At 36.1% G+C, this 12,104-nt stretch overlaps 2 protein-coding genes across 4 annotated transcripts; one reads left to right on the forward strand and one right to left on the reverse strand.

The window, feature by feature from the left end:
* The first annotated feature begins 52 nt into the window (after window positions 1–52).
* LOC116301370 (solute carrier family 13 member 2) lies at window positions 53–11,876 on the forward strand. Of its 3 annotated transcripts, none has more exons than XM_089033140.1 (4): window positions 53–349; window positions 1,167–1,328; window positions 1,618–1,755; window positions 2,180–2,659. In XM_089033140.1, the coding sequence occupies exons 1-4, from the start codon at window positions 182–184 to the stop codon at window positions 2,348–2,350; spliced, it is 639 nt and encodes a 212-aa protein (XP_088889266.1). In that variant the 5' UTR covers window positions 53–181; the 3' UTR covers window positions 2,351–2,659. The 3 variants fall into 3 exon arrangements, with proteins under 3 accessions (XP_088889266.1, XP_088889267.1, XP_031566274.1); XM_089033141.1 differs by lacking the exons at window positions 1,167–1,328; window positions 1,618–1,755; window positions 2,180–2,659 and adding exons at window positions 9,916–10,087; window positions 10,541–10,623; window positions 10,756–11,876 and having other exon boundaries at window positions 55–349; XM_031710414.2 differs by lacking the exons at window positions 53–349; window positions 1,167–1,328; window positions 1,618–1,755; window positions 2,180–2,659 and adding exons at window positions 9,406–9,726; window positions 9,916–10,087; window positions 10,541–10,623; window positions 10,756–11,876.
* On the reverse strand, window positions 2,986–8,509 carry LOC116301365 (uncharacterized). Its single transcript, XM_089033139.1, has 9 exons — window positions 8,455–8,509; window positions 8,080–8,291; window positions 7,202–7,411; window positions 6,398–6,571; window positions 5,857–6,001; window positions 5,556–5,764; window positions 4,968–5,169; window positions 3,670–3,932; window positions 2,986–3,587 (listed from the first exon to the last, which is right to left on the reverse strand). Exons 2-9 carry the CDS (start codon window positions 8,272–8,274, stop codon window positions 3,432–3,434), a joined length of 1,554 nt encoding a protein of 517 aa, XP_088889265.1. The 5' UTR covers window positions 8,275–8,291; window positions 8,455–8,509; the 3' UTR covers window positions 2,986–3,431.
* Window positions 11,877–12,104: the final 228 nt, after the last annotated feature.

Genomic DNA, 12,104 nt, shown 5'->3' on the forward strand with positions numbered 1-12,104 from the left:
GGTTCCCTGTGGTTGTAGAATTGCCTGGTCACATGAATAGCCTGCTGAAACTGATTGCAAACAAAAATCGAAGTGACGTTCGAAGTGAGAAATTTCCACGAACTTGAAGCTTTTTCCTGTTGTTTTTTCCCCTTACAAATATACAAGGATAGAGAAGATTTAAAGATTGGAGAATTCCAAGATGTCGAATGGGTCATCTTTGGTTAGTGTGCCGAGGTTAGACTGCGAGAAAGCCGTACAAGATGGCATGAGTTTGTTACAACACCTTGATAAAGGCGAGCTACAAGAGTTTATGGAGAATGACATGGTAGAAGTCAATGTTAATAACGTTATTCAGGACCTGGAAGAGGTTTGTGGAGCATTATTTAGTGATATGATCTGGGCCGATGTTTCATCTTTATGCTATCACCAGAAACAGATGTTTTGCACAAAAATATGATTACCTGACTAATACTATCCTATCATCCAAAATGATCATCATGTATCACCATCATGTATCATCATCATGTATCATCATCATGTATCATCATTATGTATCATCATCATGTAACATCATCATGTATCATCATCATGTATCACCATCATGTATCATCATGTATCATCATCACGTATCATCATCATGTATCGTCATCATGTATCACCATCATGTATCATAATCATGTATCATCAACATGTATCATCATCATGTATCATCATCGTGTATCATCATCATCATGTATCATCATCATCATGTATCATCATCATGTATCATCATCATGTATCATCATCATGTATCATCATCATGTATCATCATCGTGTATCATCATCATCATGTATCATCATCATCATGTATCATCATCATGTATCATCATCATGTATCATCATCATGTATCATCATCATGTATCATCATCATGTATCATCATCATGTATCATCATCATCATGTATCATCATCATCATGTATTATCATGTACCACCATCCCCATCACCATCACCACTGACCACCACCACCCTCACCACCACCAACCATAACACCGTCATCATCACGTTCCATCATCGTCATAATTCCTCACCACCATCATAAACAGCAGCTGCAGCAAATTTAAGGAAACACCTCGCAGGACAAGCCATGATACATGATTTATTAGTTTCACGTGAAGGAGCTCGGCTGATGTGTATGTGTCTTAGGTTTCAGGCCTTTCCTTATGGCTTGGGCAACAGTTGGTTGGTCTTAAACACGTTCCCAGCTGGGGTATAGTGACCATCGTGTGTGTCCTGATCACCACGTTTACCGAGGTCACATCGAATACCGCTACAGCAACCATTTTCCTGCCAATACTTGCTTCCTTGGTGAGTAGATTATTGTTGTATTTTGAGAGATAAGTGAAAAATATTGACTCAAAATTCCTTCATTTGATGACAAAAATCGATTTGAATTTCTCGGAGAAATGAACGAAAGTACAAAACTATAACGCTCCGTTCCAGCCCATCCAGGTGCTAACCCCTCTCAACTGGGTTTGATTTAGGTTAACTAAATATTGTAAATGAAAAAAATCTGAACGAATTAAATGTTGCATTGACGAAAAGTTTTGTTTTAGTGAAAAACATATGAGCCAGTTAGACTTTTTTTTTTTTTCAGGGCGAGAGCATTCAAGTCAACCCGTGGTATCTTATGATCCCGGCTACTGTTGCTTGTTCCTTTGCCTTCATGCTTCCCGTGGCTACCCCCCCTAATGCCATAGTGTTCGCAGGGGGAGAACTCAAAGTATCCGACATGGTAATATTATATTAATGCTAGATCTATAAATGTTTAGAGTGCGTGCATACCATATATTAGTGAAGAAGTTAACCAACAAAATTATACAAATTAGCGTAAAGTTTGATAGGTCTACGGTCTACTGAGGTCTACTGAACTTACATCATCATCATCATTATCATCATTATTTGGGAAATGAGCAATCTCTAACCTTCTACCATCTTCAAGTCCTATGTAGATCGGCGATAAGTTGTTTATGGTATCCTAATAAAAAGTCAAGTAATTCATTAACTTGAAATATGTCATAATTAGTCTCTTCAAACTTGGCCTCACAATTTCTCTGTTTTCATTGTGTTTTTCTCGCTTATTTCACCGATGTTGCATACAGTTCCTTCGATGATGATGATGACTAATACCATTACCATTATTATTATTATTATTTCAGGCCAAGGCTGGTTTAGGGATGAATCTCATGTGCTGTGCAGTCCTCGTCCTTTGTATCAACACGTTTGGTTCAGCCATGTTTGACTTGCAAGAGTATCCATCTTGGGCCGCACAGATTACTAACACCGCCAATAACTACACTCTTGTCTGTAAAAACGTTACTATTTCATGATGCATTTGATCTAGATTTGTACTTGGACCGGAAAAACAAGGTTGTAATGTTTTATGATGTGATATAAATACTTTTTACTTGGATACCTGTGGTAGCTCTCAGATAAGAAATTAAAAAAGAAAAATCAAGAGTTTAGGATCGAAATTTTGGTTCCACACAAAATCGAGGCTAAACTCGCGAATATGAATCTGCAGTCAAGGAGCACAGCGGTACTTTACCAATTCTCCAGTTTCGAGTTCTCTGTTGCTCAGGGTTAGCGTTGATTTTAAAATATTCATGTGTTGCAGTGAAGGTCCGTGGAATTTCAAAGTGTTTTTATTGTTCAAGAATTGCATTCCTTATTTTACTGTTGGTATTTGTGAATATTTGGACACTGAAATGAGGTTAACCCTGTGTAAATGAGTCTGTGACCAAGGAACACAGCGGTATTTGACTAGTTCGAAAATGGTCTATTCCCAATCTGGGTGGGTGTGTGGGGGGGGTGTGGGGGGGTGGGTGTGGGGGATGGGGCCAAAAAGAATTCCCTTCTCTTGAGGATTGAAACCTAAAGAACAAGCAACCAACCATCCTCACGCATGATAGCGGGTCCAGGGAAGTGACCCACGGATCCAGCGGGAAGACCATCACACTAAACGTACTCCCCTAATCTACTTTTAATAATGAACTCTATTCCCCTGTTCACATTGGTTTTTTTTGACATTTCATGTCATTCAAATATATTTTCAAGAACCATATACCATATAGAATAAAACCTCGCAAAGATCAGATAAAACGTTTTGGATAAAAAAAGAAAAATTTATATACACGTGCTCGTTTTGGATCTGATTAAAAAAGGAGCTAGTCAAATATATTTGCATAGAATTCAAAAAAAAGTGTAAGTAAACCCCGTAAAAATTAATGCGTGGGAAATAAGTTGTAGAAAACTAGTAGTAAGGATGTGACGGCGCAGTTTTAACCCACAATTCACTGCGCGCCGAGTCATTTTGATTTTTGGCATAACACAGGGACCCCAAGCTTGGCTTATTTAATATGGCTGTAAATCTATCTAACGAATACACACTTGACCACAACTGGTATCAAGTCATTCTTCTTGACCAGACTCTTCACTAGCGATCTGCTTTTGTACATCCCTTACGAAAGACAAGAACTCTTGAACTCCTTCGACTATTCGTTTCGGCTGCCATTCTTCTTCTGCGAATTGCTCATCCCATTCGTTGCGGTGAATGTGAATGTCATTCTATAATAAAATAAAAATATACAGAAAAACAAAATGAAAAAACGTAGTATTAGAATGTTATTTGGTTTTTGCATTAACATACCCTCTTTTTGACATCGTCTCCAGTCTCAAAACCATTGACATTCTCCGACGTTTCTTCTGATATTTTGATTTTGTATCCATCGTAAAAATAAATTCTGCGCTTTGATTTTCGCCAGTACGCTAGATCGAAACCTTCGGGTAACTGTTCTTGTTTCGTTGGAAGTTCAAGCTTCCCATTGATGATCTTTAGATTCTGGTTTAGAAAGTCAATCAGAACTTTGTCCTCGGCTTCTTCTTCTGGTGTTCGGATGATATTCCTGAATGCTTAATTTTGTAAATGTAATTCAAAGACAAAAGCAAAAATTAAAGAAACGATACACAAGATAAAACTACCAAAATCCATTCACCGTTCCGAGGTTGAAAAAAAGACTGGGTTGGGTGTTCACTACAGTGCATTGTGGAACAGTTTAGGGAACACATATATAGAAATAAGTACAATTGAGATTACATCGTGGGAAATTAAAAGGATTTCACTTCTAATATTGGAAAGTACTTTTTGTAGCAAACAACTGCTGCAAATCTACTGTACTTTTCCAGTAAAAACAGGTTTTGGTCATGTATAACTTTGTACATGCGTACTGGAAAAGAGCAGGGTTGTTTACGGTACAAACAATTACTTCCTAAGCCTTTTTCTGTTCTCTTGTTCAGAATTATCTTATATGAAACTTTGAAACATTTTTAGGATAATATGTTCTCAATTAGTTGAGCTAGCGAGCACCATCGACCGATTGTCAGGGTCAGCTCCTAGAACTCAGTGCTCGTACTTTTTCCTTAAGTCAACACCTGTTTCAAGGAGTCTTACGTCATACTTGGCCTAACTGGTCCAATGTAGTTTGACCTCGTACAAACCAGTTATGTGACCTATTAAATACGAGCTCACTCAGAGTTTAGAAGCACAGTGAGAGTTGCAGAGCTGAGTTAGAAGCAGAAGAAGCAGAAAGAGCAGAAGAAAGAGCAGAAGTAGAAGTAAAATTTAGCTCCAGTTTTACAGTTGCAGTTGCAGTTACAGTAAGCCTAAACAAGCAATGTACAAGAAAGTCGAATAAAACCTTAACAGAAGACAGACCGACTTGACAAGAAATCTTTGTGTCCGATTGGGAAAGTATCACTCCCCCACTTCCCCTTCGTGACAAGTAAAAGACTGGGTGGGGTTGTCACTGCAGTGCATTGTGGAACTGTTTAGGGGACATATTTTCAAGGGGGTGTCTATTTCGTCTCATGAAACAGTCCCGAAATGCACTGCAAATCCAACTCGACCCAGTCTTTTATTCGACCTCGGAATGGTTAATTCCAACTTACTTGTACGCATCATGAAGTGGCAATCCAAGTTAACAAAAGGAATGAAGATGTACACTTTGATGTGCTGCACGGAAGGCGCACATAGATAATAGACAAGGCCATCGTCACGTGACACCTTTTCTAGAACATTCTTTACCATTACTGGACTATCATCACAAAATGAAAGCTCTTCGCCATTCTCTCCCCCGGATTTTAAGAATATCTGCAAATATAGTATTGATCCGCTTGCAGGAATACAAAGACAAAGATTTCATATTTACCAAGCCACACTTACTTCTTAAAACAAGTGTGTGAGCGAAGTGACTAACGACCTTTTCCTTAGCAGACAGAACGGCTCTTGCTTAGCAGACAGCACACTTTGTCTAACCAAACAAGCAACATTTGGCCCTTAAAACAAGTGTGTGAAGTCACAGAGTATCAAACTATGGACCTCTTGCTTAGCAGACAGCACACTTTGTCTAACCAATCAAGCAACACTTGGCCCTTGAAACCGTTGTGTGAGGTCACTAAGGACCAAAATGGACCGCTCTTGCTTAGCAAGCAGAAAACGTGCTCCTTTTAATCTTACGAGATAAAGTGAAAAGTTACCTTAAGACGGATTTGCCTACACGATGGAGAGAAGAAAGATAAATCATATCTTGTATAATGAATCACTTTTTGTCTTTCTGACAGTAGTCTTTCGATTTCACGAACGTCCAGCTCACGAACCCCGCCAATGAACGACGCCTGCCATGGGCTATTCTTTGGTTTCAGGTATTGTTTGACTTGTTGTAGAGAGTAACTTTTATCCGCCTCATCTGAAGCATATGTTGAGAATAAAAAATTGAAAATCAAATAGTCATACAAAGAAATATAATTCAACATGTGGTGATGCACCAAAAGAACTCACCTTCATCGACATCTGTGATATAAGCACGGCCATAATGACACCACATGTCGACGAGAAGGTTTTCGCTGTCTTCACGTTGCTGTAAAGACTGCAAAATGTCTTGGATTTGACCACAAAGTTCGCTGAATCCTAGGCTATCCTTTTCCTTAAAGACATTGAAATATCGAGTCACCAACACTTTCCATTAGAATATCAAGTCTATTGTTTCATAACAGTTGTCAGAGATGACGCTAGGATTTTTTAAAGCAAGTTCTCGGCAAACGATGATGACAAACTGTGAATGTATCCCTTCTTTTTAGGGCAATCTTAGACTGCGAGCTGTCCAACGTTTCCCTCCAGACTCAGTAAACACTAGTATTTTGATTGGGATTCCTGTGGACGCGCGCGGGGATTGGAGTACACTCGTCTTTACTGAGTCTGGACAGGGAAAAGCCGCTCGCAGTCTATGGCAATCTTAACCTCTATCCCCCATTTATGCCTGGTTTCTTTGTACCTTTGTCACTTTGGAATTAAATGTTAACGGTCGCAAACTAATACTAACCTGCTGTAAACATTTACCATCACTAACAAGCTCATAATGTGGCCCAGTCCACCGACAGTGAGGATTGACTACAGCCAACTTCAGGGCAAACTCACTATCCTCACCAACATGTCTATCGTCAATGAATGGGAATTTTTTGAAAAAATCAAATCCTCGAAGTCTTCGACAATTGCTCTGGGAAGACATAAGAAAAATAATTAATTTGGCAACATTTTTTATGGAACCAATCATTATTAGGGATTATTAGGGATCAGGATTACCAATTCAGAATCAAGGGTGGCAAAACTCTAGTGCACTCGCCTATCAACTCTGTGGTCTCAAGTTAGATTCCTCGGCCTGGCATCACATAAGAGTAGAGATTGTTAGATTTTCCCCCTGATTTGGGGGTATTTCTTATTTTCCTACTTCTGCGAAAAACCTAAAATGCTAAATTCCAATTTTATTTGTAGGTTAGGCTTATGCTGATTCCGTTACCAAATGCTTTTATTTATTTATTTATTCATTTATTTATTTAATCAAATTTCAAATACATTACATTCAGGTTCAATCTAATCTAATGTATCTGAGCTAGACCAAACAGAATTCAAGATTCCTTTATATAGTCTAGCTGAGATTAAAAATATATACTATAGCCAAAAATATATACAAGAAAAACTGATTACAAATTGAATGAATTAAAAATACTATATTAATAATTAACACAAATAAATAATATACTAATTAATAACTACCATAACTGAATTAAAACTAATTATTATTGGATTATGATTCGATTTCATTTTACAAAGGTGGTTAATAACTTACTGCTGTTTCTTTTATCTTCAACTTAGCCTTATACTGAGCATCAGGGGCTCCCTTCACATAGAAACAGGGTTCTTTGCCAAATTGAAATATTTGGGTGTCTGTCTCTTCTTCAATGTTCCTGAGATTACTTCTTCGTTTGCCAATGATTAAACCCACTACAAATTTGGGTACTGTTACAAGCAAACTGCCTTCCATGAAACTTGTCTTGTCCTATATGTAAATACAATATGATTAAATATGGGGTAAGGATAACGAGATTAGTATATAGGGTTAGGGTTAAGGTGAAGCAAATTATGAGATGACAATATGGCGTCATTGACCACCTACTTTGCATAAACTTGAATATCTCTCGAACAATATTTTCAAATACTAACAAGAAATGGCAAATGCCAGTTTTTTTCTTTTGAAAAGTAGCACCGAGCTGCTTCGGTGTTTCTATTGAAACAGTAATGATAAAAGGGTGAATTTTACACCGTGAAAAGATGAAAAAATGAAAAAACAATCAAAAGGCAAAAGAGATAACTTGCAATCATCTTAGTATGGTGTTTGCAAAAATGATCTAACTAAAAAACCAGTTTCCCGCCATTTTAATCAATTTAACCATTCTCTTTCTGACGAAAAACTAGCGTCCGAAACGTCAGTAAGTTTTTTCATTTTTTCATCTTTTCAGGGTGTAAAATTTACCCTTTTATCATTATACTTTTGAAAAGTACTTTAACATGTGTTTAAATAGTAAAAATAGGAGACATTAAAATTTGATCTCAGTAGCACTTTAAGAAATCCTTAATTGCTAAAGCAGCACCCTCCCAGGAGACTGAACCTTTTATTTATGAACAAATTGCTTTATGTATTTTGGCACTTATTTGTGTCATACTTACAGAAAGGATTTCTTGTATCCTACGTTCTGCTGCATCTATCTGGCTTTGGTTTCCCTTTAGACAAACCTTGTCTGTTGCAAAATGTGCATTCATACCAGCACCTGTAACGTCTTGTATCTCTCTTATTTTACAGCCACACTTTCCTATAATCTTGCCTTTTTTACTTTCTAACACTTCGATTATTTTTCTTGGCATAGTAAGGGATATGGCAACTATAAATTAAAGAAAATTGTAAAAAAAATATTTCTAATAATCTGGATTTTTAATTTATATTGTATAGCTCCAGAAAATATCCATACCTGCCCCTTGGAGGGGGATTACAATTTTTGAGGGGTGGGGAGGGTCTGGGGAGGATATATTGTGTTATACCCATACCTCCCCCAAGGAGTGAATTTCCATTACTTTCAGTTGCCGTAAGCTTCACATTAGTATGCCTGAAAATGTGATGGAAACGAATGAAGTAAACACTTAAATATATATATGCTAACATGCATTCGTAACGCGTTGAAGAACATTCGTTTTAGTAATGTAATGGTACAATTGTCAGTATTAAAGACATTATTTTAATGCTTCAACTTTAACGTTTTGAAAACTCTAGCGCAGTTTAATTTCCTTAAATTCGTTAAAACACTCTATTAACTATGCACAGACAGACACACACACACAAAACTGATGCGTCATTGCTTACAGCATCGATTCTATACCTACAGAACGAGGAAAAGCGACGATACAAAAACTTGAGGTAAAAGAAAAAGAAAAAAATTAAAGAAAAAAATTAAAGAAAAAAATCGATAGTTTTATGAATTACAAACCTTTAAATATTCATCCTGGTACTTTACACTTGATATTTCTCCGATATTAAGACAAAAATTAATTCTTTTAGAGGTTTAAATTATTCGTTCTCAGAATACACACAAAAGTTACGGGAATTTCCCAGAAATGCAATTTTAACCAGGCGTTAAAAACCAACCCGAGAAGGATTGGGACGAACTTCATAATATTGGTTTGAAGTCAAATGCGCAATTAAAACAAATTTTTTCATTACATAAATTGGTTTAAAATGTTATATTTTTTAATAAAAAGTAATAATCTTTAAATACATTTGATTTTTTTAAATAAAAACATATTGGAAAAGAAAAGCGCGCAAAAAATCAACATTTTGCATCCTGAATTTGTTCGAATTTCTACTCTGGATATGTTATTGAGAATACTTTTTGAGGATTCCAAATACAAAAATTTAATAAAGTCACTTTCCTTTTCCTTTGTTTTTATTTTATTTTTTATTTTTAGCTAAAGTTGGGTTCCCTGTGGTTGTAGAATTGCCTGGTCACATGAATAGCCTGCTGAAACTGATTGCAAACAAAAATCGAAGTGACGTTCGAAGTGAGAAATTTTCACGAACTTGAAGCTTTTTCCTGTTGTTTTTCCCCTTACAAATATACAAGGATAGAGAGGATTTAAAGATTGGAGAATTCTAAGATGTCGAATGGGCCATCTTTAGTTAGTGTGCCGAGGTTAGACTGCGAGAAAGCCGTACAAGATGGCATGAGTTTGTTACAACACCTTGATAAAGGCGAACTACAAGAGTTTATGGAGAATGACATGGTAGAAGTCAATGTTAATAACGTTATTCAGGACCTGGAAGAGGTTTGTGGAGCATTATTTAGTGATATGATCTGGGCCGATGTTTAATCTTTATGTTATCACCAGAAACAGATGTTTTGCACAAAAATATGATTACCTGATTAATACTATCCCATCATCCAAAAAACCTTCTTCCATACCTTTCCTAATGATACTGATTGAAAATATTTTTCTCGTTAATGAATGGATCAGATTAAGAAAATCCAACAGCTGCGTGAGATGTTAATAGCGAGGAACAGAAGCCTAGCTGAATATAATTTGAGTTTGGAGCCCAAACTTGCCAGTGGAAGAGAAAGGCTTATAGAATCACATGAAAACAGGGAGACGTTACAAGCACAGTTTGAAATAAATAAACAAGCACTAGGTATACTGGTTATTATGATGATGTCACTTACAATATGTCACTGATAATGATGTCATTGATAATAACAATGTTATGAATGATGATTAATAATGACATTGTTATTGTTGATGATCAATGATGATGAAGTCTCATGATACAAGTTTCTAAACCTTTGAAATAATCTTTTATGCATTAAAAATCAAGATTTTTTACAGAAACTGGTTTCATCTTTATAGACCTTTTCGATTCTTAAAGATATAGCTGTGCAAGAGACATTGACAATAATTAAGGATGATGATTGATGGCAATATTATTATTGATAAGTAATGATGAAGACACTGATGATGATGATGATATCATCAAGATTGATGATAAAAATGATGCTACTGATGATTATGATGACAAAGATAATGATCCATGTTGATAGTATTGACTGATTATTGTTATTGATAATTTTTATGGCTCATGTTCCAGCTAATCTATCTGATCAGTATTCCTCTGACACAACCATGGCACTCCTTCAAACTGCAACAGTTCAAGCAGAAGAAGAAGCAGAGGTATCTTATATACATTTATCATGTTTACAACTAGAGAATATTAAAATGGTCCTACAAATTCCACAGGGTTCCTAAATAAGGGTTTGATGAATAAAGGTAATTTATTGCTAACATCTTATTACCCATTTGTAGAAAACTGTTGACAAGTTCTTGGAGAGAGAAATAGATGTCGACACATTCATTCGCACATTCCAGTCCCAGAAGGCTTTGCATCACCTGAGAAAAGTCAAATCTGAAAAGTTGAATGAACTTCTTCGTCAAAGAACATCGTCCCAGTGCTCTTATAACCTTTAAATGGACAAAAAGTATTTTGCACATTGAATAGCAAGAGAAAAGTTGATGGGGAAACAAGGTTATAGGATGATTAGCAATAGGTTCTTTGCATGTTCAAAGGTCTATGAAATAAGCCTGAAGCGAGATAACGTTTTACCCCCGACTCTATACCATAATAGTTTTTAAAATTCTTTCATATTAAAATTTTTTATTCCTTAGAGAATACAGGAACAATAGTCATAATTGAAGACTAACAAAAGCAGTGTGAAAAAGATTATGGTCTAGAGACGGGGGTAAAGACTGAAAAACAAACCTAATGATTATTTTCACCTCTTCACTTTTTTTCAAATGTTTGTTTTAAAGTTTTTCCATCTGATTTCTGCATTGCTAGAGATGAATGTCTAAGGCCAGAATAGTGTTATGTTTTAAAATGACCCAAATATCTCACTTTAGACCTTTTTATCTGTATTTATTTTATAGTATGTGCACTCTGATTGGTCACGAACTGTGCTTTGTCAGTGAACAAAGCACAGCCATCTTGACCCAATGTGGCCAGTTGTCAAAATTCCAAAGGTCTATGAAAATATATAGCATAACCTAGGTAGTATCAACTTTCATATTTTCAGTTGGTAATCCAAGGTAAGAATTAATGGTGTTGATCTCCCATTATACTACAACAACAGCAAACTTATTTTAGCTTTGGACATGTAAATACTGAATATAATTTCATTAAAAGCTGATTGATTATTTATCAGAGGAGGGATGCATAAAGATGTTCAACCTTAACATTACTATAACATGCACAAACAGTTTTGGTGCTCAAGGGTAGAACAGAATGAGCCACTTCACCACATACATAGTTCCAGTAGCAAAAATTGATAGGTGTTGCTAACTGGATATTATTTGTTTTACCTGATTAGATTTTACAAGTAATTTTTCCCCATTAAGATGCTATTGAGATAAATTGGATGTGACTGGAATGGATTGGTTGTGAGTGAAATCGATTGCAAGTGACTGAGCCTTAATCTTAATCTTGAATCACAAAAAAAAATTAATTTTCATCTTTTGGAGGACCATGGATAATCTTAATGTATACCAAAAACATGCCCAACTTCTAAAACTTGTTTTCCTCTTCTAAAAGCCCGAATTTTGAGTGTTTTTTAATTTTGGAAAATCCGTAGGTGGACTGGATTGTACGGAACCTATAG

This window comes from Actinia tenebrosa, unplaced genomic scaffold, assembly GCF_029948245.1.
Source record: "Actinia tenebrosa isolate PJP-AT-01 unplaced genomic scaffold, QUT_ActTen_1.0 PGA_scaffold1__47_contigs__length_23844297, whole genome shotgun sequence".
Taxonomy (NCBI): Eukaryota; Metazoa; Cnidaria; class Anthozoa; order Actiniaria; family Actiniidae; genus Actinia; species Actinia tenebrosa.